This window comes from Macaca nemestrina, chromosome 12, assembly GCF_043159975.1.
Source record: "Macaca nemestrina isolate mMacNem1 chromosome 12, mMacNem.hap1, whole genome shotgun sequence".
NCBI lineage: Eukaryota > Metazoa > Chordata > Mammalia > Primates > Cercopithecidae > Macaca > Macaca nemestrina.
This window is the reverse complement of record NC_092136.1, coordinates 6,438,958-6,462,300: the sequence shown is the minus strand read 5'-3', so window position 1 is coordinate 6,462,300 and position 23,343 is coordinate 6,438,958. Positions and strand designations below refer to the sequence as shown.

General features: G+C 42.2%; 1 protein-coding gene across 8 annotated transcripts in view; it reads right to left on the bottom strand.

Moving 5' to 3' along the window:
* LOC105469702 (lysine methyltransferase 5B) overlaps positions 1 to 23,343 on the bottom strand; it is a 57,461-nt gene that overhangs the window by 6,501 nt on the left and 27,617 nt on the right. For 4 of the 8 annotated variants that reach the window (XM_011721107.3, XM_071074149.1, XM_071074147.1 and 1 more), the window contains 7 exons: positions 17,341 to 17,409; positions 12,009 to 12,174; positions 10,802 to 10,911; positions 8,567 to 8,733; positions 8,256 to 8,275; positions 8,039 to 8,175; positions 3,389 to 3,585 (listed from right to left, as the gene is read on the bottom strand). In XM_011721107.3, the coding sequence (XP_011719409.1) occupies positions 3,389 to 3,585; positions 8,039 to 8,175; positions 8,256 to 8,275; positions 8,567 to 8,733; positions 10,802 to 10,911; positions 12,009 to 12,174; positions 17,341 to 17,409 (866 nt within the window). Of the gene's footprint in view, positions 1 to 2,128; positions 2,356 to 3,388; positions 3,586 to 8,038; positions 8,176 to 8,255; positions 8,276 to 8,566; positions 8,734 to 10,801; positions 10,912 to 12,008; positions 12,175 to 16,682; positions 17,410 to 23,343 lie in introns of those variants that run through there. The other 4 variants (XM_011721110.2, XM_071074151.1, XM_071074150.1 and 1 more) reach the window with 4 other exon arrangements.

Sequence of the window (23,343 nt, the reverse complement as noted above, 5' to 3'; positions counted from 1 at the left end):
CTGGAAATGCGCACCATCAGCGTGAACTAAGATAATACAAGGGCCACAGTCGAGCATCTCCAGAACTTGAGGATCCAGAAAGCCTCTGACAGGACTTTAAAGACCTCGGTCTCAAGGGGTTTACTCGGCACAAGCAGCTTTCATCTGACGTGACCAGCATAGACTGCCAATGGCTACCTGGAACAGGGGGTTAGAACTCGGAAGCAGCCCGAAGGCTCAGCAGAAAACAGTGTTCAGATCAACTGATGACATCAGTGACAGGGCAAGAGTGAGAAGCAGCGCCCCAGCCTCTGCATCTAGGACAGGTGCTCCATAGTTAAGATCAACTTCTCCCTCTGGCTGATTCTTCCGGGGCTTGTCCTGACTTGTGGCACATGCAGAGACCCGTGTCTGCATCTCCACAGACTGGTCGCGAGCTTCTCTCTGGTCTCACATTCCCTATCACAGCACTAACTTCAGAGGGGGCACACCAGTCAGCGAGGCATGAAAAACCAGACTCCTCCAGTCCTGGCATTATAATTCAGACGTGGGGACTGGATTTGTGAAAACGGATTCCTTGTTGTCTCTACTTCTGTATGCTAAAGCAGAGTCACACTGTAGCTCTCAAGGTACTTTCCAAAAAAGCACCTGTATGGAAGAAAATTTTCTTCCAACTACTCAAAACATTTCTTTATACATGTGTTCAAAGAAAGCAGTTCCTCTATCAGCTGCTAAATTCTAAACGAACCACAGGATAAAGACCAGCAGCCACACAGAAAAAGCACTCCACAAACACGCACAGCATGTGCATCCACCACCCTGGGAGGAGGGCCTGGCAGTGCTGGCTTTCTGGCAGGCTGTGGCTTCCAGAGCCTTTCTTTCAGACAGGTGGAGTGGATGGCTGAGACAAACACCAAAATAAATACAGCCTAAGAGAACACATGTAAGAACTCAAGAAACCCTATGTGAACATAACATACAATGGTCTCAGAGACAACTAAAGCCTCGAGCTCCTTCAAAGAGAGCACTGAGCCATGCCTATCCACTCTGCCCATGACTTCAGAGTTAGTCACACTGACCCCTGGATTGCTCCAATCATGCTGTGGAAAGGGAACTGGAAGAAGGCAAGCACCCCAATACCAGCAGTCACTGCAAAATGTGCACCTTTCTTCTGTAAGGCTGAGACTCCAGCTTAAAGCAATTATTCCATCCCTCCAAACTTGAAAGCCTGTGCCTCCAGTCTGTTCTGCTAACTTGTGCACCTTTCTTCTGCTGGAGCTAAGGCATAAGCTCCCTGAGGAAAGGGCCCATCTCAAACATCTTTGTATGTCTTCAAGAACTAGCAGGATTTCAATAAGTATTTAGTTTATTAATACATATTCCCAAATATTAATTGGTTTAATAAATATTAATAAATGGTTAATTAGTATACCCAACATCTTCCAAAAATTATCTGTATTCTTATCTTTTAAACTAAGTAGTATATTGAGTTTAGTAGCTTATACACTAGTAATAAAGTTACTACTTAAGCATAAAACACCTACATCACACAGCCATTCAACATGGGCAACTCTGTGGCTGTCTCCACATACAGACGGCAGCACGAACCTAAGTGTTTTTGTTTAAAAATCACAGGTCTCTGGCCAGATGCAGTGGCTCACACCTGTAATCCCAGCACTTTGGGAGGCCGAGGCAAGGCGGATCACCTAAGGTCAGGAGATTGAGACCATCCTGGACAACATGGTGAAACCCTGTCTCTACTAAAAATACAAAAATTAGCTGGATGCAGTGGCACATGCCTGTAATCCCAGCTGCTCGGGAGGCTGAGGCAGGAGAATCGCTTGAACCTGGGAGGTGGGGGCTGAGGCTGCAGTGGGCCTAGAGTATGCCACTGCACTTCAGCCTGGGTACAGAGACTCCGTCTCAAAAAAAAAAAAAAAAAAAAAAAAAAAAGACACAGGTCTTACTATGTTGCCCAAGCTGGTCTCAAACTCCTGGGCTCAAGTGATCCTCCCACCTCAGCCTCCCATGTAGCTGGGACTACAGGTGTGCCACCATGCCTGGCTTTAAGTGTTTTTATGTCTGCATTGATAAAATGGGCTTCACAAGTCTCCAGTTTCACCAAGGAACCAGACTCAGAAAACAAATGTTCGTTATGCTGCATTTATTATGAGAATCAACAGTCAACAGTTAATGATTGACTAACTCTTGTTCACTTTGGACATTAACGAAAAAGACTGGAATAGGGCTACAGCACTGCTTTTACGCTACACGGGTTATGCTTGGACTCTGACTCCCAGCAGCAGGTAGATTCAGGAATTCATGGTAGTGACATTCACCATCATGGGAAACACCTTCCCTTTTCTTCAGGATTCTCTGTAGTGGAAGAGAGCACCCAGTGTTGGGCTGAGAACATCTGAAAGTAGGGAGAAGAACCTAAAATAATCAGTATCTCAGAGGGCTCTAAGGTGCCAAGAAGTCTCACTGGACATTTAAGTGCCAACAAAGGCATACTTTCGGAATCACCAAGTCAAAACTTTCTAACTTCTGTCTCTCTCAGAGACAAGTCAGACTCAAGAGTCTACTGCTTTAGTGGCAACTACAGAAAACTGATGGTACCCAGAAAAACAGGAGCAATTAGAATGGTTCCAATATTTCAAAGCTCCACAAACAGGATGTGCTTTCCTTTGCCCATTTAGGGTTTCTTCTCTTTCCTTTCTCTTTGTTTAGTCTTCGTTCTCTTTTTCAGTTTCCATCAGATCTTGCCCCCACACACCACTGGAATCTCAGAGGTTGCTTCTTTCTCCTTTCCATCTTTACTCCTACTTTCTGGAGTAGCCAATACAGCATGTCACAATACGGCACTGTTCAAAATGCTCCTCTATCACAATTCTGAGTCTGGTACTGGTGGTCTGTTGAACTGAGTCAGTTTGTTTTGAAAAAGGTCAGCAAGCAATGAAAAGGTGGAAGCCTTGAGGCCAGAAGCTATGAATTCCCCAAGTCCATCATCTTTTCTAACAAACTGGCTAGGTACTGGAATGTACAGAGCCTAGTAATTCTACTCAGTCCTTTTGTCTTCTTGCAGGACCTAGCGACATCATCACAGTCTCTAACACCTTGAAAATGTTTAAAACATATGATGACCTTGGAACATATGACGAAGAACTCATATCCAGTTACCAAGGTATTCAAGAAAAATAGTCTAGAGGACGGTACTGAAGTTGGAGGTGGGATACCAGACTGTGCCTCTGTACTCAAATCATGTCTAGAGCCTTGAAGTGCTGCCAAAGCTCACAAGTCCCAGTCTCTCTCAGTATTTAAAAGTTTAAAACTACTGAAGCACACTTTATAAAGCAAATTGTGTGAAAATACTTTTAAAAGATATGCTTATCAAATCTCCCTTACTTACTTGCATTGTTTTTTTCCTGAGTGGTATCTGCATCAGTGTTAGAGCTGACAGATTGACTGTCTGAATTTTTGCTGCTGTCACCTAACTTTTTAAGCCTATTTAAACGTTTATCTGTTTCTCTGAGTCCATATTTGCTATTGATAACAGGAGCAGGCGCAGGCAGTCCCACTCTGGATTTAAAAGCACCAGTTCCCCGTCTGAAAGAGAAAATAGCACAGGTTAAACAAACAGAACACACTTTCTTATAATAAGCTTAACTGCTGAGGGTACTTGGCTACAGGTTAACAGATGTGATGAGCTGCTGAGGCCTTAATCACCACTGGAAACCCAAGACTTGAACTCACAAAGGAAATTAAGCATCTATATTATAAAATTAACTTTAAATCTATACTTAAAATAATAAAACAACTTGTTATGAGTATTATCAATCGTTAATAGCCTATGAGAAACTACCGGACCTTGGAAAATTTCTTTTCCTTTTTTTTTTTCGAGACAGGGTCTCACTCTACCGTGCAGGCTGGAATGCAGTAGCATGATCATAGCTCAATGCAGCGTCAACCTCCCAGGCTCCAGCAGTCCTCCCACCTCAGCATCCCGAGTATCTGGGACCATAAGAGTGTACCACCACCAGCAGCTAATTTTTAAATATTTTTGTGGAGATGGGGCCTCGCTATGTTGCTCAAGCTGGTCTCCAACTGCTGGGCTCAAGGGATCTTCCCAGCTGGATCTCCCAAAGTGTTGGATTTACAGGCGTGAGCCACCACACCCAGCCCTTTAATAAACATTGCCAAATTACTTTGCCAAAGGAATAGAGTAAATCATGGTCCTACTAGCATGGTATGAGTTCCTGTTTCTCCATATCCTCACCAATGGTACAATGTACTCCTTAAATTTTGCCAAAGTGGGCCGGGCACAGTGGCTCACACCTGTAATCCCAACACTTTGGGAGGCTGAGGTGGGTGGATCACGAGGTCAATAGATAAAGAGACCATCCTGGCAAACATGGTGAAACCCTGTCTCTACCAAAAACACACACAAAAAATTAGCCGGGCGTGATGGCGGGCGCCTGTAGTCCCAGCTACTCGGGAGGCTGAGGCAGAAGAATCGCTTGAACCCGGAAGGTGGAGGTTGCAGTGAGCCAAGATTGCACCACTAAACTCCAGCCTGGCAACAGAGCAAGACTCCGTCTAAAAAAAAATTTTTTTTTTTTGCCAAAGTGATGAGTGAAAATGAGTACCTAACCTTGTTTTAATCTCCTTGTTTATGGTCATTTTTTTTCCTGTGAAGCATCTCTGCATCTCTTTCTCCTTTACCTTTTTTCCTATTTGACTGTCTTTTTCTTTTTTTTTTTTTTGTTTGTTTTTTGAGACGGAGTCTCGCTGTCGCCCAGGCTGGAGTGCAGTGGCGCGATCTCGGCTCACTGCAAGCTCCGCCTCCTGGGTTTACGCCATTCTCCTGCCTCAGCCTCCTGAGTAGCTGGGACTACAGGCGCCCGCCACCGCGCCCGGCTAATTTTTTGTATTTTTAGTAGAGACGGGGTTTCACCGTGGTCTCGATCTCCTGACCTTGTCATCCGCCCGCCTCGGCCTCCCAAAGTGCTGGGATTACAGGCGTGAGCCACCGCGCCCGGCCTTGACTGTCTTTTTCTTATAAGCTTATTAGGAGCTTTTTGTTATCAGAATTTTTGTTTTTTTTTTTTCCTGCGACACAGTCTTCCTGTGTCGGCCAGGCTGGAGTGCAGTGGTACGATCTTGGCTCACTGTAACCCCTGCCTCCAGGGTTCAAGCAATTCTCCTGCCTTAGCCTCCTGAGTAGCTGGAATTACAGGTGTGCACCACCAGGCCTGGCTAATTTTTGTATTTTTAGTAGAGATGGGGTTTTGCCATGTTGGCCAGGCTGGTCTCGAACTCCTGACCTCAGGTAATCCACCTGCCTCGGCCTCCCAAAGTGCTGGGATTATAGGCGTGAACCACATGTGTGTGGTTTTTGCTTTAAATTTTCTAGAGTACAATGTGCAGTACTTGTGAACATATTATAACTACTATTGTCAGTACAGCGTAGCACAGAAACATGCTTCAAACGTATCCTGGAGAGTCTAGCGCAACTCAGTGTCTGCACACGACTCCATCCACTCCATCCATTCTCGCTTCTTCAGAGAGCCTCTTCCTTTTACCCTCTGGCTCTCGGCACAGTGTGTGTCCCCTTCACTGAACTGACCTGACAGCTGGCACTGTGCTGGTCTTGTTTATCCCGCATGTACCTGGCCTAACATTAAGTAACTGCTCCGTTAATATGTAATGAATGAGGGAATGAGCTCCTAGATGCATCTTCCCAGCTAATTTCTATAAAGGCAGAAATAATTTGGTGTTTCTGAGAATTTCTTTTTTTCTTTTTTTTTTTTTTTTGAGACGGAGTCTTGCTCTGTCACCCAGGCTGGAGTGCAGTGACCGGATCTCAGCTCACTGCAAGCTCCGCCTCCCGGGTTTACGCCATTCTCCTGCCTCAGCCTCCCGAGTAGCTGGGACTACAGGCGCCCGCCACCTCGCCCGGCTAGTTTTTTGTATTTTTTAGTAAAGATGAGGTTTCACCGTGTTAGCCAGGATGGTCTCGATCTCCTGACCTCGTGATCCGCCGGTCTCGGCCTCCCAAAGTGCTGGGATTACAGGCTTGAAAATTTCAAGAATATATGCAGCCAATCTTGAAATCAAACTGCTCAAACAGTCTGACAATAGCCATGGCCACTATTCTGTTCCATTTAAAAAGGACTTCCACATGTTTCTATTTCTCACACTAACCCTGTGGAGGAGGTGGGATTATCCTCATTTTCACCAGTGAGAAAACAAAGGCTCACGAAAGAGAACTAAACCGCTCAATGAAAATGGCTATACCTGCAGTTCTAAACCAGGGAAAGAGCTGTTTCAGTGTTGGTTTGGAATCCTGAGTATGTGGTTAGGTGTTTTCAGGACCGCCTCCAAAAACTTCATCATATTTACTCTATTCATTTGTTTACCAAATATTTATCAAGGACTTACTATGCACCAGGGTACTGTTCTGTATTCTGGGGATATAGCAGAAAATGAAACAGATACAAGCCCCTGCCTTCATGGAGCTTATATTCTAATGGGAAAATAACCAGAAACCAATAATTATAGTTAACATGTATGTATTAACTGTGTGCTATTCTACATGCTTTATAGGAAATAACAAATGTAATCTTCATATCAACCCTACAAAATAGGTTCTGATGTTATCCCCATTTTACAGATGGGGAAATTAAGGCACAAAGCAGCTAAATGACTTGCCTTACACATCACATAGCTAATGAAATGCAGAGTTGCAGGATTCCAACCCAGGCAGTCTGATTTCAGATGACAGGCACTTAACTGTTATACTATGTTTCCTCTACAAAATGATTTTGAAGCATTATTGAACTATAATTAAACTACTTTATAGATTAAAGGGTATGCTGTGGACTGGTCAAAGATCTAACCAATGTGAATAATTTTTATGTAGAAAAAAGTAAATTTTATGTCCCTCTGCCCTGGCAAAAATTCAGCAGCACTAGGAACTGGTTTTCTGCCACACCTTTATGGTAAGGAGCCCACTCAACGCTGGGAGAGAGATGGCTACGGTCGCACTGTGACTTTATGACTCCATCCTCTCTCACTAAACAGATGGAAATCCCTGGCTATCCAGAAAGGAGGGAAATGGTGACTGGGGTATCTGCCCACTGCAACCTCTAGGCTGGCTATTTGTAGGTGTTTTAAAGTGGGAGAGGTGACACTAATAACTTTGATCGTATCTCCAAAAGCAGTATGAAGTAGAAAGAATGAGGACTCTGAAGTTAGGCTGACTGGGGTCTGATACTTATGTTTTGGTACTTGCAATGTGGGCACCTCCTAGCTCTTTCATGAACACCTCTGAGAACTGAACAAAGTGAGGTGAGTAAAGTGCCTGGCACAGTGCAAGCTGTGCAAAATGGACTTCAGGTTTCCTTCTCTGTGGCCTGTGTGGTCTGCACTGCCTTTGAGGGGACTCTTCCTGCAGCCCTTGCCTGCCTGAGCCTGTGGCGCTCCCTTCATGGTGCTCTCATGTACAGAAGTCACTATGATGAGCAATATGAACTGCTGGTCCTGCCAATGCAGATGTGGGGGATTTCTGTAGAGACTCCAGGACTCTGGATGAGGATGAGACACAAAAAGAGGCTCCTTATTGAATGACTGATAGCAGGTAACAAATCTTAAGAACTGTAAAACTAAAATTCCAGAAGACACAGCTTGATAATATGCAAGATGGCTATCAGTGGGGAACTCCACTTGACATTATGAAAAGGGCAGCCCCATTCTGGCACTGCGTGTGTGATGTGTGGGAGCTATTAGCCATTCTCTCCTTAAGCACAGCTGTTTTCTGGCCCACTCTTAGCTGGTAATATTAAGATTTTAAAGGGCAATTTAAAATTTATTTAAGGACATTCCAGTGTCCCTAAATAGTTGTGCAGCATTTGACTGTGTTCACATACATTGCACCGGCTGCTATGCTAAAGAACATAAAGACTATCTCTGCATTTAAACAATGAAGAGATGTGAGTTTAATCCCCAAAATCAGGTTAACAAAAAATGTTGAAGCTGAACATTTTACTTAACACTTTACCTTTCGCAAGTGTAACACTCGCAGAACTCATTATTTTCTCCAAAGAACCCATCTCCATAATAACAAGAAATTTCTTCTCCAGGTTCAATATCTCTCAGAGCCTTCACACATGCTGTATCTCGACCAGTTGACACAAACTAAAATAAAAGTAACTCAGTAAGAAACTCACACCTGAAGCAAAAACAAAATACTTGAAGAAATTTTTTTTAATGCTTACCTTACAATTAGGTCTGCAATCTGAAAAATGTCCAAAAGATAAAGTCAATTAACTGTTGATAAGATCAGAAACACGAACAATTACAGAAATCTGAAATAAGCTTTCCATATAACTTTACAACTTTTGACAGGAGTTTAGATCTCAAGTTCAACTAAAGGAATATACATTTATTTTAATAAGTTTGTGGAAAAATTTCTATTTCAAATTCTCCTTTAAAGGAAGATAAAGATTTGACTGAGGTTGACGAGGCCATTCTAGCCGTTAGCAAGAACGCCCAACACTAGCGCCAACACCTTGGAAATACAGCTTACCATGGTTTATAAATGCAGCAGGACCCAGCCAGAGTTGAGCACAGTTTTTCCTTGTGGAATACATGACACTGAAGTCGTTTTCTCCATGTCTAAGTAGCATGTTCTCCTCAATTTCTGAAAGTTCGGCAATACAACCCACCAGTAATTCTATTTTGTCATTTCGTTTCCTATTTAAAATATGTGATGTGTTAAAAATTACTAGTAATTAAAAATAGTAAGGCTTCTTTTAATAAAATAACCCTGACAATAAATATCAGAAACTGAAAAGGCCTATACTTTAGTTAGCTCACTGGGATCCCCACCTGGCTATCCTTCTCTTCCACCTTGGAGCTCCACAGCCTTGTGCCATGGTTACTTGTGTACCCATCTTATTCCTACAAGAGAACGGAAACTCAACCAGGACAGGGACTATGCCACCTATGTCTCTGAACTCCCTGGTGTGGTGTTTTGCAAGCAGAAAGTACTCAAATAATTGCAGCACTGAATTAAACTTTCTGACTGCTGGATGAATGAAGCAGGCAGGGACCAGTGGCAGTAAGGGTTATGAGGATCCGGAATTGTGGTGCCACTCTTTAGAGCACACCATCCACTAGGAATGTAATGCAAGCTAAATTTTCAATCTTAATTTTTTTAGCGGCCACATTAAGAAAGTTAAGTGAATATAGGTGAAATTACTTTAACAACATAATTTTATTTTATTTGAGACGGAGTCTCACTCTGTTGCCCAGGCTGAAGTGCAGTGGCGTGATCTCGGCTCACTGCAACTTCTGCCTCCTGGGTTCAAGCGATTCTCCTGCCTCAGCCTCCCAAGTAGCTGGGACTACAGGTGTGCACCACCACACCCAGCTAATTTTTTTTTGCATTTTTACTAGAGACGGGGTTTCACCATGTTAGCCAGGATGGTCTCGATCTCTTGACATCATGATCTGCCCACCTCGGCCTCCCAAAGTGCTGGGATTACAGGTGAGCCACTGTGCCTGGCCAACAATATGTTTTAACCCAATATCCAAAATACGATTTCAGTAGGTAATATAAGAACCACGAATGGGAATAAAATTTAATATGAAATCTGGTGTGTATAGCACACTTACAGTGCTTCTCAATTCAGATTAGCCACATTTCAAGGACTCAAGGGCTGGTCGCTACTGTACTGGATGGCACAGCTCTAGGACCCTAGATCTCAAACCTACACACCCATCTGCAACACAGGCAGCCACACAATCCAACTAGCAGGCTTAATACATCCTGAGGTAAACGAGGCACATTTCATGTATGCACACTCACCCCAGAGGCCTGGCAATAAGGTTCTTTTACCTATTCCATTTTTAGATATCTGACCCCCAAAATTTTTGCTGTAGAAATATTGGAGGATGGGTACATAAGGAGCTACATGTCTTTCCTGGGAGATAGTACAGGGAACAGGCATGACAGGAAAGAAAATACAGTAGTATATATTCTCTTTCATCTGTAATTTTTATCCCTCTTAGCTGGGCTCAACTCCGATTTTTTTGAGATGGAGTCTCACTCTATTGCCCAGGCTGGAGTGCAGTGATGCGATCTCGGCTCACTGTAGCCTCTGTCTCCTGGGTTCAAGTGATTCTCCTGCTTCAGTCACCCAAGTAGCTAGGACTACAGGTGTGCGCCACCACGCCCAGCCAATTTTTGTATTTTTCGTAGAGACAGGGTTTCACCACGTTGGTCAGGCTGGTCTCGAACTCCTGACCTCAAGTGATCCACCTGCCTTGGCCTCCCAAAGTGCTGGAATTATAGGTGTGAGCCAACACCCCCCACCAACTCTACTACTTTTATTGAAGCTGGCATATATATATATATGTATTTTTAAGCAACTAGTGCTTTAGGGAGGTTTCCACCCATAAAACTAGGATCATTAAGACTTTAGCCCCAACCTTTCTTCTAGGCTAGTAGAAGACTGACTGTGGAAGCCAGGTTATCTAATAATGGTGTCCACAGCCCTTCAGCAACCACATCACTGAACAGGCATCCAGAGTCAACAAAGGGAAAATGAAAAGCAATTTGGCCTAGAGATGGGCTCTGGTTCAACTGAGACTTCTGATTTCCTGATTCTGACTCCAGTTGATGGGCCAAGGCAACGGCACTGCATTGGCTACCTCAGGCTAAACTCTGGCTTCATTCCTTACCATGCATTTCTTAGCACTTCAACAATAATTTAGAAGAGAACTTTAAATTAAAGGTTTATACTAGTAGAATAGTTACCACTCTTTTGTTGCAACTATTTTGGCTCCATTTTGTTCTGATGAGTATCTATTACATGGCAATATTTCAAATCCACTGTCAGTTGCAAACATTCGCAAATAAATAAATACCTAAAACAGAAAAAAAAAAAAAATTGATAATGACTTTAAATGGTATACCCTGCTAGACTTTCTTAGAGAATTATAAAAGCAAACCACCCGCAATGATGAAAAAAATGTAACATCTAGCCTGGGCAACATAGCGAGACTATTTGTCTACGAAAAAACATTAGCCAAGCATGGTGGCATGTACCTTTAGTGCCAGCTACTTGGGAGGCTGAGAGGAAGGATCACTTGAGACTGAGATGGAAGCTACAGTGAGCCATAATCAGGCCACTGCATTCCACACTGGATGACAGAGCAAGACTCTGCCTCTAAAAAACAATAAAAAAAGTAAGATCATTAAGTAACAAACTTTATTGTTACTTAGGAGTTTTGAATGTCACAATTTTTCTGATTTTGCAATATTTGCACTACAGTAACTAGCTGAACACCTCTAACCAAAAAATTCAAAATCTTCCCATGAGCATTTCCTTTGAGCGTCATGTCAGCATTCAGAAAGTTTCAGATTTTGGAGCGTTTCAAATTTTGGGGTTAAGGGTACTCTCTCCGTATGAGTACCTAATGGTTTGTTTCCCTTAAGGCTCACAATGAATTTCACCTCTATATGACAAAGTTTTCTCTCCTTTTTTGGTTGTAGAGACAGGGTCTTGCTCTGTCTCCCAGGGCTGGAGCGCAGTGGCAAGATCATAGCTCAGTGCAGCCTCTAACTCCTGGGCACAAGCAATCCTTCTGGCTCTACCTCCTGAGTAGCTGGAACTACAAACTACAAAGGTGTACACTACCATGCCTGGCTAATTTTTTTATTCTTATTATTTTAGAGATGGAGTCTTGCTATGTTGCCCAGGCTGGTCTCGAAGTCCTAGCCTTAAGCAATACTCCCTGCCTTAGCCTCCCAAAGTGCTGGGATTACAAGCATGAGCCACTGAGCCTGGCCCAGTTTTTTCTTTGGACTGTCATTCAAATGACTATGTGTTACAAGATCTTCAGACTGATTAGTTTTATGAAAAATAAACTTAAAATTTCAGTATTAACTAACATTTAGGGTTTCAATTTACTTCACTATTCTTACCCAAATAGGTTAGCAGCATCAGTCTTAATAAACTTACATGTTCTTTGAATAACTTCTCCTGCATTTTATTCTTGTTGAGAAAATAGTGCCGTGCCCATTCGCCTGAAGTCAAACATTTGAAGGCTTTCTCCAAGTGTTCATCTTTCTTAAAACGTTCAATTACTTCCTTTAGTTCTTCCTGCCTTCCTTTAATAGGCCGAAATCTGAAAGAAATCAAAATAATGAATGGGTTATCTGCCACAATCCTTGCACCACTGATCCATCTTAAGAGACCTTGAGAAAGAGCTAATACCCTAAAAACAGCCATGGTTATCAGAGCAAAGATCTAAGAGAAGAGAACAACAAACAATAGTCTTGACTACTACTATTCAAGTAATACTGATCACCTGGATACGCAACTTCTCTTTTTTCAATCTGTTATTTTAATATTTTTATTTCACTGTTATCTCATTAACTGTGAGGTGAGCAGATGATTCAAACAAAAGCTGTCTGATTCAGACTTACACTAGTTATCAACTTAGGGAGATATAAAATCAAAGCTCTAAAATACAGCACACCTAATTTAGAGTTAGAATGACAAGAATCTTTTTAAAACATGCAAAATCAAGCTGGAAGAGTGCCAGGCAATGAATTTCAGAAGTATGATGTAAACAAAACCATGCCATACACAAAAACATTATGTACACAGTTAGAAAAACACCCCAAACCAAGTATTCCGACTGGCTTTGAAACACACCTTGATGTTCTAACCACCCATGTCAAAGTCACCTTTGATGACAGCATTCAGAGAACAAAACAAGTACAAGCAGTATAACTCTAGTGGTGAAACTACTATACTGGTAATGTAGGAAAACCGATGGGGTAGAGTTTTATTTATTTATTTTTTTGAGATGGAGTCTCACTCTGTGGCCCAGGCTGGAGTCGAGTGCAGTGGTGTGATCTTGGCTCACTGCAACCTCTGCCTCCCGTGTTCAAGCAATTCTCTTGCCTCAGTCTCCCATGTAGCTGGGATTATAGGTGTGCGCCACCATGCCCAGCTAATTTTTGTATTTTTAGTAGAGACCATGTTGGCCAGGCTGGTCTTGAACTCCTGACCTCAAGTCGTCTGCCCACCTCAGCCTCCCAAAGTGCTGGGATTACAGGTGTGAGCCACTGTGTCTGGCCTGCTGGGGTAGAACTGAAAATACTCCTATTGTAGAATGAGCCACAATGATGTCTTCAGAATATTATACCATTAGGTCTATATTAATGCACGATGCAGTCATGGTCCAAGCAAGACAATATTTGTGAACCCCTCATTCTAAAGCTGTGTTTTCAGTAAAACATGTACTATAAAGTTACTCACACTTAATTTCAAATTTTCTTTTCATGTCAATTTCATAAAGCTAATTCTCCCAACCAAAGTTTTTATTAAAAAAAAAAAAAGTTAATTCTCCCCGGATTATGGCCAGGTGTGGTGGCTCTCGCCTATAATCCCAGCACTTTGGGAGGCCAAGGCAGGTGGATCACGAGGTCAGGAGATCAAGACCATCCTGGCCAACATGGTGAAACCCCGTCTCTACTAAAATGCAAAAAATTAGCCAGGCGTGGTGGCACACGCCTGTAGTCCTAGCTACTCAGGAGGAGGCTGAGGCAGGGGAATTGCTTGAACCCGAGAGGCAAGTTTGGAGTGAGCCAAGATCACGCCACTGCACTTCAGCCTGGTGACAGAGTGAGACTCCGTCTCAAACAAAACAAAACAAAACAAACAAAACAAAAATAAAACATCCAACAGAAAAAAGGAATCACAGATTGACATTCAAATAAAATACATTAAGAAAAAATATTAGTGGTTCAGGAGAAAAAAATATGTGTCTTACTCTGACATTTAAAATTGTACATTTCATAAACCTGAATATGCTAAAATTGAGAAGTAAGATGTAGCAAAGGAAGCATTCAGCAGAATTGTTTTCCTAGAGAAGCTATCATACATGCATTCATAGTATTTCAGTAAGATTTCAAGCCACAATATTTCATCAAGGATTATTAGGTGCTGTGTTGTGTATACAGTGGCATATGAAGTGCTATGGTGAAAAATACAAGAGAAGACATGGCCACTGTTCTTGAATGGAAAATGTAATTGGGACTAAAAGATATATATATATATGCATCAAATAATTAAGCAAGCCATCAATATGCAAATGCATGTTAATATGCTAAAAACTACATTGCTATAGCACCTAAAAGTATGGAAATTATAACTAGGGGGTCAAATGTACGTGGGAAAGGTTTAAGAAAAGCACATTACAGGCAGGGAAGAATCAAAAAGAAGGAAGAGTGAGGGGAAGTCTAAGCAGAAGATCTTAATAAAGCTGGATCCAAAGAGTTGACCAGGGTCAGCTAGTTAGCAATAATAAAGTGAAGTACCAGAATCAGGAAGAGGAAAGACATGAGGTCCTGAACAGCTATAATACTGTTTACTGCACAGGATCACTGGAAGACTTCAGGTATATTAATGCATACTGATCCTACCAGGATCTTACTAGCTACAGGCTCTAGTCATGTTTTGTTTTGTTTTAAATTCAGTAATCCTGAATTCTCACAACTATTAGCAGAACCATCTGAGAGTTCAAACATATCCTAAAGATAATACTGAATGAATGAATGGGGCTCTATTTTCCATTTTCAATCAACTGGTATACAAGCCTCTATAGACAGATAAATGCAAGTCCTTTAAAAAATTCAGAACATCTTACTAGGCTGTCGATATATGGTGTCAGAGAACCACCAAGAAAATAAAGAGCTGCAGAACTGGGAAAGCATCCACACATCCATACTAAACTACTTGCAGCCATCACAGTTGATTGTGTCAAGATGCCATCTCTAAGACATTCAACTGAAACCATTCTTTTTTTTTTTTTTTTTTTTGAGACGGAGTCTCGCTCTGTCGCCCAGGCTGGAGTGCAGTGGCGCGATCTCGGCTCACTGCAAGCTCCGCCTCCTGGGTTTACGCCATTCTCCTGCCTCAGCCTCCTGAGTAGCTGGGACTACAGGCGCCTGCCACCGCGCCCGGCTAATTTTTTGTATTTTTAGTAGAGACGGGGTTTCACCGTGGTCTCGATCTCCTGACCTTGTGGTCCGCCCGCCTCGGCCTCCCAAAGTGCTGGGATTACAGGCGTGAGCCACCGCGCCCGGCTAACTGAAACCATTCTTGCTGCAATCCTACACTACATCGTTATTTGCATATGAAGGACAGATAAGACAACAAAGAAGCTCCCAGCTAAGGCATGACCCATCAAGCAATATGCAATATGGAATGGTGGGAAACAGATAACCCATGTTTTATGTGGCAATCAGAAAAGCAATAGTTCACTTTAAGCAAATGCAATAAATTATCCATGCCATTAAATGACAGGGCTACAAACAACAGAAAGGGCCAAGCTATCTTTACACGTTCAATGTGAAAGTGACCAATGGGAACATTATACAAAAATTAGTTATAGACCTGGAATGAAACTTGGCTATTTTTAATAGGCTTTATGTGTGTTCTATGCTTCCTGAAACAAGTTCATTCCTATCTAAAAATGCCTTCAGGTACCTTTAGTTTTGTTTACTTTTTATTCATAATGCCAAACAATTTATATGCTGAAAACCAACATAAAATAGTCAACTCTTGATTTAGTAGCCTTCTGCCTACCTTCCCTGTGTTGACTTCTGTTTCCGCTTTCCTGACTTTATTGCCTCAAACATAAATAAAATCCCTGAAACTATCCCTTGCTACCCATAGCAAGAACCTCTATTTCACTGAAACTATAAGTTGCTGTCCCAAACCTGTTAAAACTTACTGTCACAGTTGGCTGCTATGGGCATGAAATGACAGTGAGGAAAAGGGGGAAGAAAATGGTTACAGGTGCAGACAGGCAGGAGATGAGACAGTTTTCAATAATCCTACAGAAGTATGTAAAAGTCAGCTGGCTGACAGTCCAAATCAAATCCCATTATAACAAATACCGTGGAAAATAGAAGTTAAGACTGTTACACCTATTAGGGCCTGTGCAAACGCACTGAGAACCTTAGGGGAATTTTTTTTTCCTATTATTGAACAGAAAAATACTTCTCTCCTTAACCACCATCACTCTAAATCTCCCACATAAACTGCATAAAACTATCCTTTTACTCTGGCACTTAAAGGCCAGATAATTTAGAACCACCCTTTTGTTCCACAAATGAGAAAAATAAGGCCCGACAAAGATCAGTAGATGGCCAGTGACTTAAGGCTGATGAAGGGAAGACCTGGGATTTACCCTGGCCTTTCTGGTTCCTGTTACATGACCTGGCTCAGGAAAGCCTTCCTCACATTGTTTCATGGTTAGAAGAGGATTTAACTTGCGTTTGCCATCGAGCATCAGCACTGGGTCCAGCCAGAGAGAGCTCTAGCTTGTATACTGACAATACAGTGGAAAGGATGGATGCAAATGTGAATTTTAAGATTTAGTATTTGGGTGGGTGGTGGGTGGCCAGGGAGGCAAGAAAAACAGGTATTCGGCATTTCCAAATCAATATGCCCCGTCCTCCCTCCCTTAACAGAAAATTTGTTACTTTAAATCAACCAAACATATCTATTCTTCTTACACTTCTGATCAATGGCTGGTATAAGAAAAACAAAAATGTCATTTACAATTGGTTATTAAAGGGGCAGGAAAAAAACATATGAATTCACACTCCCACACACCTGTTCCCCACTCTTTCCAGAGACTCACTTCCCAGGTTTTCTTGCTATTTGGTTTTTCTGTCTCCCCACTGTGGCAGTGAAGAAAAGTTGTAGACTGTATTAGCTGTGCTACTGTGCCCTTCATTAGCATGCACAATCAAAAGCTGACTGGAGGGGTGGGGAACAGGAAGGGGAACAGAAAAAAGGGAGACAGGGAAGGAGAGAGGAAGAGAGAAAAATGCTCAAATATTTAAGATATAAAATAAAACCATGAGGCAACATAGTGAACACATTTCCCCCTCTGAAGAAAGTTTAGCTGCAAATCGACAGTTTGTAGACGCTGAGCAAGTAGTCACAGAGCAGCTCTTCATTCCTTCTTGACCTGAAAATAAACAAGAACCAAAAACATACCTGGCTGAGTCCTGCAATCAGTGCTCAGCTAATCACATGGAGTGACTCCTGATCTTTTGATGATTTGTTTCTCTTAAAATCACCCTGTTATGAAGTACAAGTGGTTTTTTAAAAAATACAACTATTATCAAACTACTTTAAAAGGTTTGTAAAATGTTCTAAAACTCTAATTTATGCTGACACTTCAACTTACTCAACATAAAAGAACATTTTAAAAGGCTGGAATGGGTTAGTCAGTATCTCATTGTTTGTAACACACACTACCTACCTCACAGGGTTGTTGTGAGAAAAACTGTCAGATTTTGAAAAATGCCTTGAGCTCCTCGAAGGAAAGGCGCTATATAAATGCAAAAACAAACAACAAAAATAAAAAGCTATTTGTATAATCTGTACTTGTAATTTCTAAACAGACTTACAATATTCGTTGTTGCAAAAATCTTTAAAACTCTGTGATACTTAAGAACTTTAAGATGCCACGGGTGGGCGTGGCGGGATAGAAGCCATGCTGCTGAAATTCTCTGCTTCCCATAGAATACACCTTACCATGAAGTTAGAAGCTTTGAAAACGTTCTTTACGGATTCTGGTCAAGCACTTAATTTTAAAGTGATATTTAAAGTGATTCATACTTTAACATCCAATAGTGGATATGAATAATCAAATACATATATAAGCAAAATAAAAATTAGATGGTTACAGCAGTAGAAAGATGAGTAAGGACTGTACAGGCTGACGTTCTGATTAGAAACACGAAGAAAAGTTCCAAAGAGAAACGCAGTGTCCTGACTCCGCTGATGTTTAAATGCTGTCTCCTGCTCAGCTCACTGCTAGCCTGAGTCTCCTTCAGCCTCAAAAAGGGGGCATTACTGAAAGCACTGATCCCTTTCTTACAACATCCCGCTCCCACTCCATTTAAAAATCGGAAGTATAGGCCTGGCGCGGTGGCTCAAGCCTGTAATCCCAGCACTTTGGGAGGCCGAGACGGGCGGATCACGAGGTCAGGAGATCGAGACCATCCTGGCTAACATGGTGAAACCCCGTCTCTACTAAAAAATACAAAAAACTAGCCGGGCAACGTGGCGGGCGCCTGTAGTCCCAGCTGCTTGGGACGCTGAGGCAGGAGAATGGCCTAAACCCAGAAGGCGGAGTTTGCGGTGAGCTGAGATCCAGCCACTGCACTCCAGCCTGGGCGGCGGAGCGAGACTCCGTCTCAAAAAAAAAAATAAAAAAAAAATAAAAATCAGAAGTATAAACAACAACTATTTTTTTCTTGTTAAAAAGAAAAATTTAGGTTTCATAATTGACAAAAGTCAATTAAGTTCAAATTTCTCCCAAAAAATTGAAATTAGCATTTTGTTTGTACTATTTCTAAGTATTCACACTACAACTCTCGCTTGTTAGTAAATATAAGGATATATTAAGATTAAAACCTATGCACTCAAAACATAGCCAGTTTTGAAAATTATCCAATCATTAAACATCTACTGTTTCTTTTTCTTTTTTTTTTGAAAGTAAGAGTCTCACTCTGTTGCTCAGGTTGGAGTGCAGTGGTGTGATCTTGGCTCACTGCAACCTCCGCCTCCCAGGTTCAAGTTATTCTCCTGCCTCAAACTCTTGAGTAGCTGGGATTACAGGTGCACACCACCAGCCTGGATAATTTTTGTATTTTTAGTAGAAATGGGGTTTCACCATGTTGGTCAGGCTGGTCTCGAACACCTGACCTCGCGATCTACCTGCCTCGGCCTTCCAAAGTGCTGGAATTACAGGCATGAGCCAACACGCCCGGCCTAAACATCAACTGTTTCTAAACATTCTTCCTGTTGGTAGACTGAAAGAAGTAAAAGGAAGGCAGAAGAGTATAAAAAAGAGAAACTAAAAAGTGACAAATTACAGGTGCATAAACACGAACAAAGAGCGCACTATACAAGGAATATGTAGAGAGCTTAGAAATTAAAATCCAACAGCAGAATATCTTCTCGTCACTTCTTTTGCACCCCAAAGAGAGTCCATAAACTAGTAACTTGAGAGGTATTTATTATCAGTTTTCCTTATATTCTAAATCCACATTCTAGTAAATTCTTGCTTAAAAGATGAAGAGCTAGAAGGGATAGTTTTATTTTCAAGTAAATTCACTAAGGTTAAATGAAAACATGTATTTTTCACCAAGATTAACGTAAAGGTCATTAATAAAGTTTCTGTTCCCAAATATCAGTGTACACAAGAGTGTAAAAACACACATAAACCGAACACTCAGGTGGGAAGTGGACAGGATGTCCCCTGCACTGCCACACCAGCCTGAAGTGCTGGCATTGCTACGAACCCAGCCTGCTCTAACCAGGGAATTAGAATCGTCTGTACCTCCACAGGTTATTTTAGGAACTGCATAATTAAATGTTACACTAAAAAATATTTAAAAAATGATTTCTTCTGCAAGTTTAACCAGATTTAATTTTAGATGCTTCAATTTCTATGGGGAAAAATCTTACGCACTGGATGCATTTTAATTTAGGAGTCCTCAGTTATAGTAATGTCTTGAGTTCTAAAAGTATTTGTGTGGTAATCCTGAAGTTTACATTTATGACTACATGGTTTTATGTGAGCCCTAGGAAACGCCTACTAAGATATTTTTAGCAACTTATCACATCACAACGAAACTGAGAGGCCAGATGGTTTAGGACCTAACTATTCCAAGTGTAGTCGGGGAGCTTGTTAGAAATGCAGAATCTCAGGCCCCACCCCAAAGCTGCTGAATCAGAACCTGCATTTCAACCAACTCCCAGGTGACTCTCACATAAACTAATTACGAGAAACAAGGGTATAGGAGGACTTTTATAGAAAATTGGAGTGTTTCCTTTTTTTTTGTTTGTTTTTTTTTGATATAGGGTTTCACTCTGTGGCCCAGGCTGGAGTGCAGTGATGCGAATACAGCTCACTGCAGCCTCAAGCTCCTGGGCTCAAGTGATCCTCCCACCTTGGCCTCCCAAAGTGCTGGGATTACAGGCATGAGCCACTGCAGCAGAAAACTGGAGTATTTACTATTGCAGATGCTAATAACAGGCAGCCTTCTGGAATACGGCATGGGGATTTTAGAGTATATGAAGTTCTGTCTTAAGCCACTAAAATTTTCATTGTAATTTTTTTTTTTTTTTTTTTTTTTGAGACTGAGTTTCACTCTTGTTGCCCAGGCTAGAGTGCAGTGGCATGATCTTGGCTCACCGCAACCTCCGCCTGCCGGGTTCAAGCAATTCTCCTGCTCTCAGCCTCCCAAGTAGCTGGGATTACAGGCATGCGCCACCACACCTGGCTAATTTTGTATTTCTAGTAGAGATGGGGTTTCTCCATGTTGGTCAGGCTGGTCTCGAACTCCCGACCTAAGGTGATCTGCCCACCTCAGCCTCCCAAAGTGCTGGGATTACAGGTGTGAGCCACTGCACCTGGCCCATTGTAATTCTGATGTAACACTTTCTAAAATGTTTTATATGCTTCCCTATCTTGATAATAAGGCATAATCAACATAACCTTCTTAATGACCCCAGGTCAAAATTCTGGGCCTTTGTGGTGACTTTCTGAATGCCACTAAACTATTGTGTCAGAGTGATTCATTCACACATTCACATTTCTTAACTCAGAAAAAAAAAAAAAAAAAAAGAAAAAAAAACACTGGGGGTGCTACAGGGTGACAAATATCAGCATCTTCTAGGAGAAGAATAAGCACTGGTCTCATGTTCAATGGGCAAAAAAAAAAAAAAAAAAAAAGAAAATGGACTTAAAATAATGAAAATTAGTCTTTTTTTTTTTTTTTTAAAGGTGGAGTCTCAATCTGTTGCCCAGGCTGGAGTGCAGTGGCATGATCCCGGCTCACTGCAACTTCCACCTCCCAGGTTCAAGGGATTCTCCTGCTTCAGTCTTCTGAGTAGCTGGGACTACAGGTGCATGCGGCCACATGCAGCTATTTTGTATTTTTAGTAGAGACGGGGTTTCAGCATGTTGGCCAGGCTAGGCTCGAACTCCTGAGTTCAGGTGATCCACCCGCCTCGGCCTCCCAAAGTGCTGGGATTACAGGCGTGAGCCACTGCGCCCAGCCCTGTATCTTTTCTTTTGAGACAGTCTCACTTTGTTGCCCAGGCTGGAGGGCAGTGGTGTAATCTTGGCTCACTGCAACCTCTGTCTCCTGGGTTCATGTGATTCTCCTGCCTCAGCCTTCTGAGTAGCTAGGACTACAGGCGTGCACCACCACGCCCAGCTAAATTTTTTTTTTTTTTTGAGACGGAGTCTCGCTGTGTCACCCAGGCTGGAGTGCAGTGGCGCGATCTCGGCTCACTGCAAGCTCCGCCTCCCGGGTTCACGCCATTCTCCCACCTCAGCCTCCGAGTAGCTGGGACTACAGGCGCCCGCCACCACGCCCGGCTAGTTTTTTGTATTTTTAGTAGAGACGGGGTTTCACCATGTTAGCCAGGATGGTCTCGATCTCCTGACCTCGTGATCCACCCGCCTCGGCCTCCCAAAGTGCTGGGATTACAGGCTTGAGCCACCGCACCCGGCCAAATTTTTGTATTTTTAGTAGAGATCGGATTTCACCATGTTGGCCAGGCTGGTCTCGAACTCCTGACCTCTGGTGATCCACCCAGCTCGGCCTCCCAAATTGCTGAGATTACAGGCATGAGTCACTGCGTTCAGCCTGGATCTTAATCAATCAGGGCATCTAATGGCAGTCATTTGGCAGGGAACTGTTTAAATAGTCTCCCAACTCCATTTCCAATATTTCACACTTCATTTTAGTAGGTAAAGATATATGATAGAAAATTTTATGGCCAGGCACAGTGGCTCATGCCTATAATCCTAGCACTTTGGGAGGCCAAGGCAGGCGGATCACCTGAGGTCAGGAGTTCGAGACCAGCCTGGTCAACATGGTGAAACCTTGTCTACACTAAAAATACAAAAATTTGCTGGGTGCAGTGGCGCAAGCCTGTAATCCCAGCTACTTGGGAAGTTGAGGCAGGAAAATCACTTGAACACAGAAGGTGAAGGTTGCAGTGAGCTGAGATAATGCCACTGCACTCCAGCCTGGGCAACAGAGTGAGACTCTCTCTAAAAAAGAAAAAAAAGAAAAAAAAATTGTGAAAAAAACAAAAGCACGTTTTTAGCTGAATTACTTCTTTTGGACTTAGACTATAATTGGTAAGTGAAGCATATATAGTAAGTGAAGCATATAGTATCTTAATCTAGCAAGGGATAAAATTAAAAGGGGGGAAACAGGACACAAGACTTTCCTCCAATTACCTGTACTCACCAATTTCTACCTCTCCCAATTACTGATCAGTGACTATCTACCTGGGTATCAAGATCCCCCAGGGTTGCCACTGAAATTGGAGCTATATAATAACCCCAGTCTGGGTATGATGGAGATGAACTAGCTCTATCTTCTAAATCTCTGCTGTTATGCTTTCCCACCACACTAAAAAACCCTTTGCCATAGAAGTTAAGAGATAAAGCATAAAGCAAAGTTGCAAAGTTCTGACCTGTTTGGTGGCAGAAACATTTGTGAAATGATCTAATGGTCTTTTTTGAGGGAGAAATGATATTTAAGAGAATTAGAGAGAGACCTCAGCTGTTAAAACATGACAGATTTCAAGATTAATGTAATAATGTTTTTTATATACAGCATGTGGTACTCAAACACTTACACATACACTTTCTTACCTGTATACTGAATATAAACATGTCTTTAAAACTATTCACTCTTAACAATGATTAGCTGAATCCCAAAGATTAAACATGATGACAAAATTTCCCATCTCTACAGAGACAATGTGTAAGAGAAAAGTCTATGATAAAATCAAGAAAAAAAGGGACGTACCCTACTTTAATTGGAAACAATCATACATTTTCAAGGTTTTATAGGATGCTTGTCAGATTTTTCTTTTCGGTAAGATAACTGTCATCACTTTTTTTTTTTTAAGATGGAGTTTCACTCTTGTTGCCCAGGCTGGAGTGCAATGGCATGATCTCGGCTCACTGCAACTTCTGCCTCCCGGGTTCAAGTGATTCTCCTGCCTCAGCCTCCCAAGCAGCTGGGATTACAGGCGTGCACCACCATGCCCGGCTAATTTTTTCTGTACTTTTAGTAGAGACGGGGTTTCACCGTGTTGGTCAGGCTGGTCTCAAACTCCTGACCTCAGGTGATCCACCCACCTCGGCCTCTCAAAGCGTGGGGATTACAGGCGTGAGCCACTGCGCCCGGCATCATCAACTTTTAAAATAGAACACGAGAAT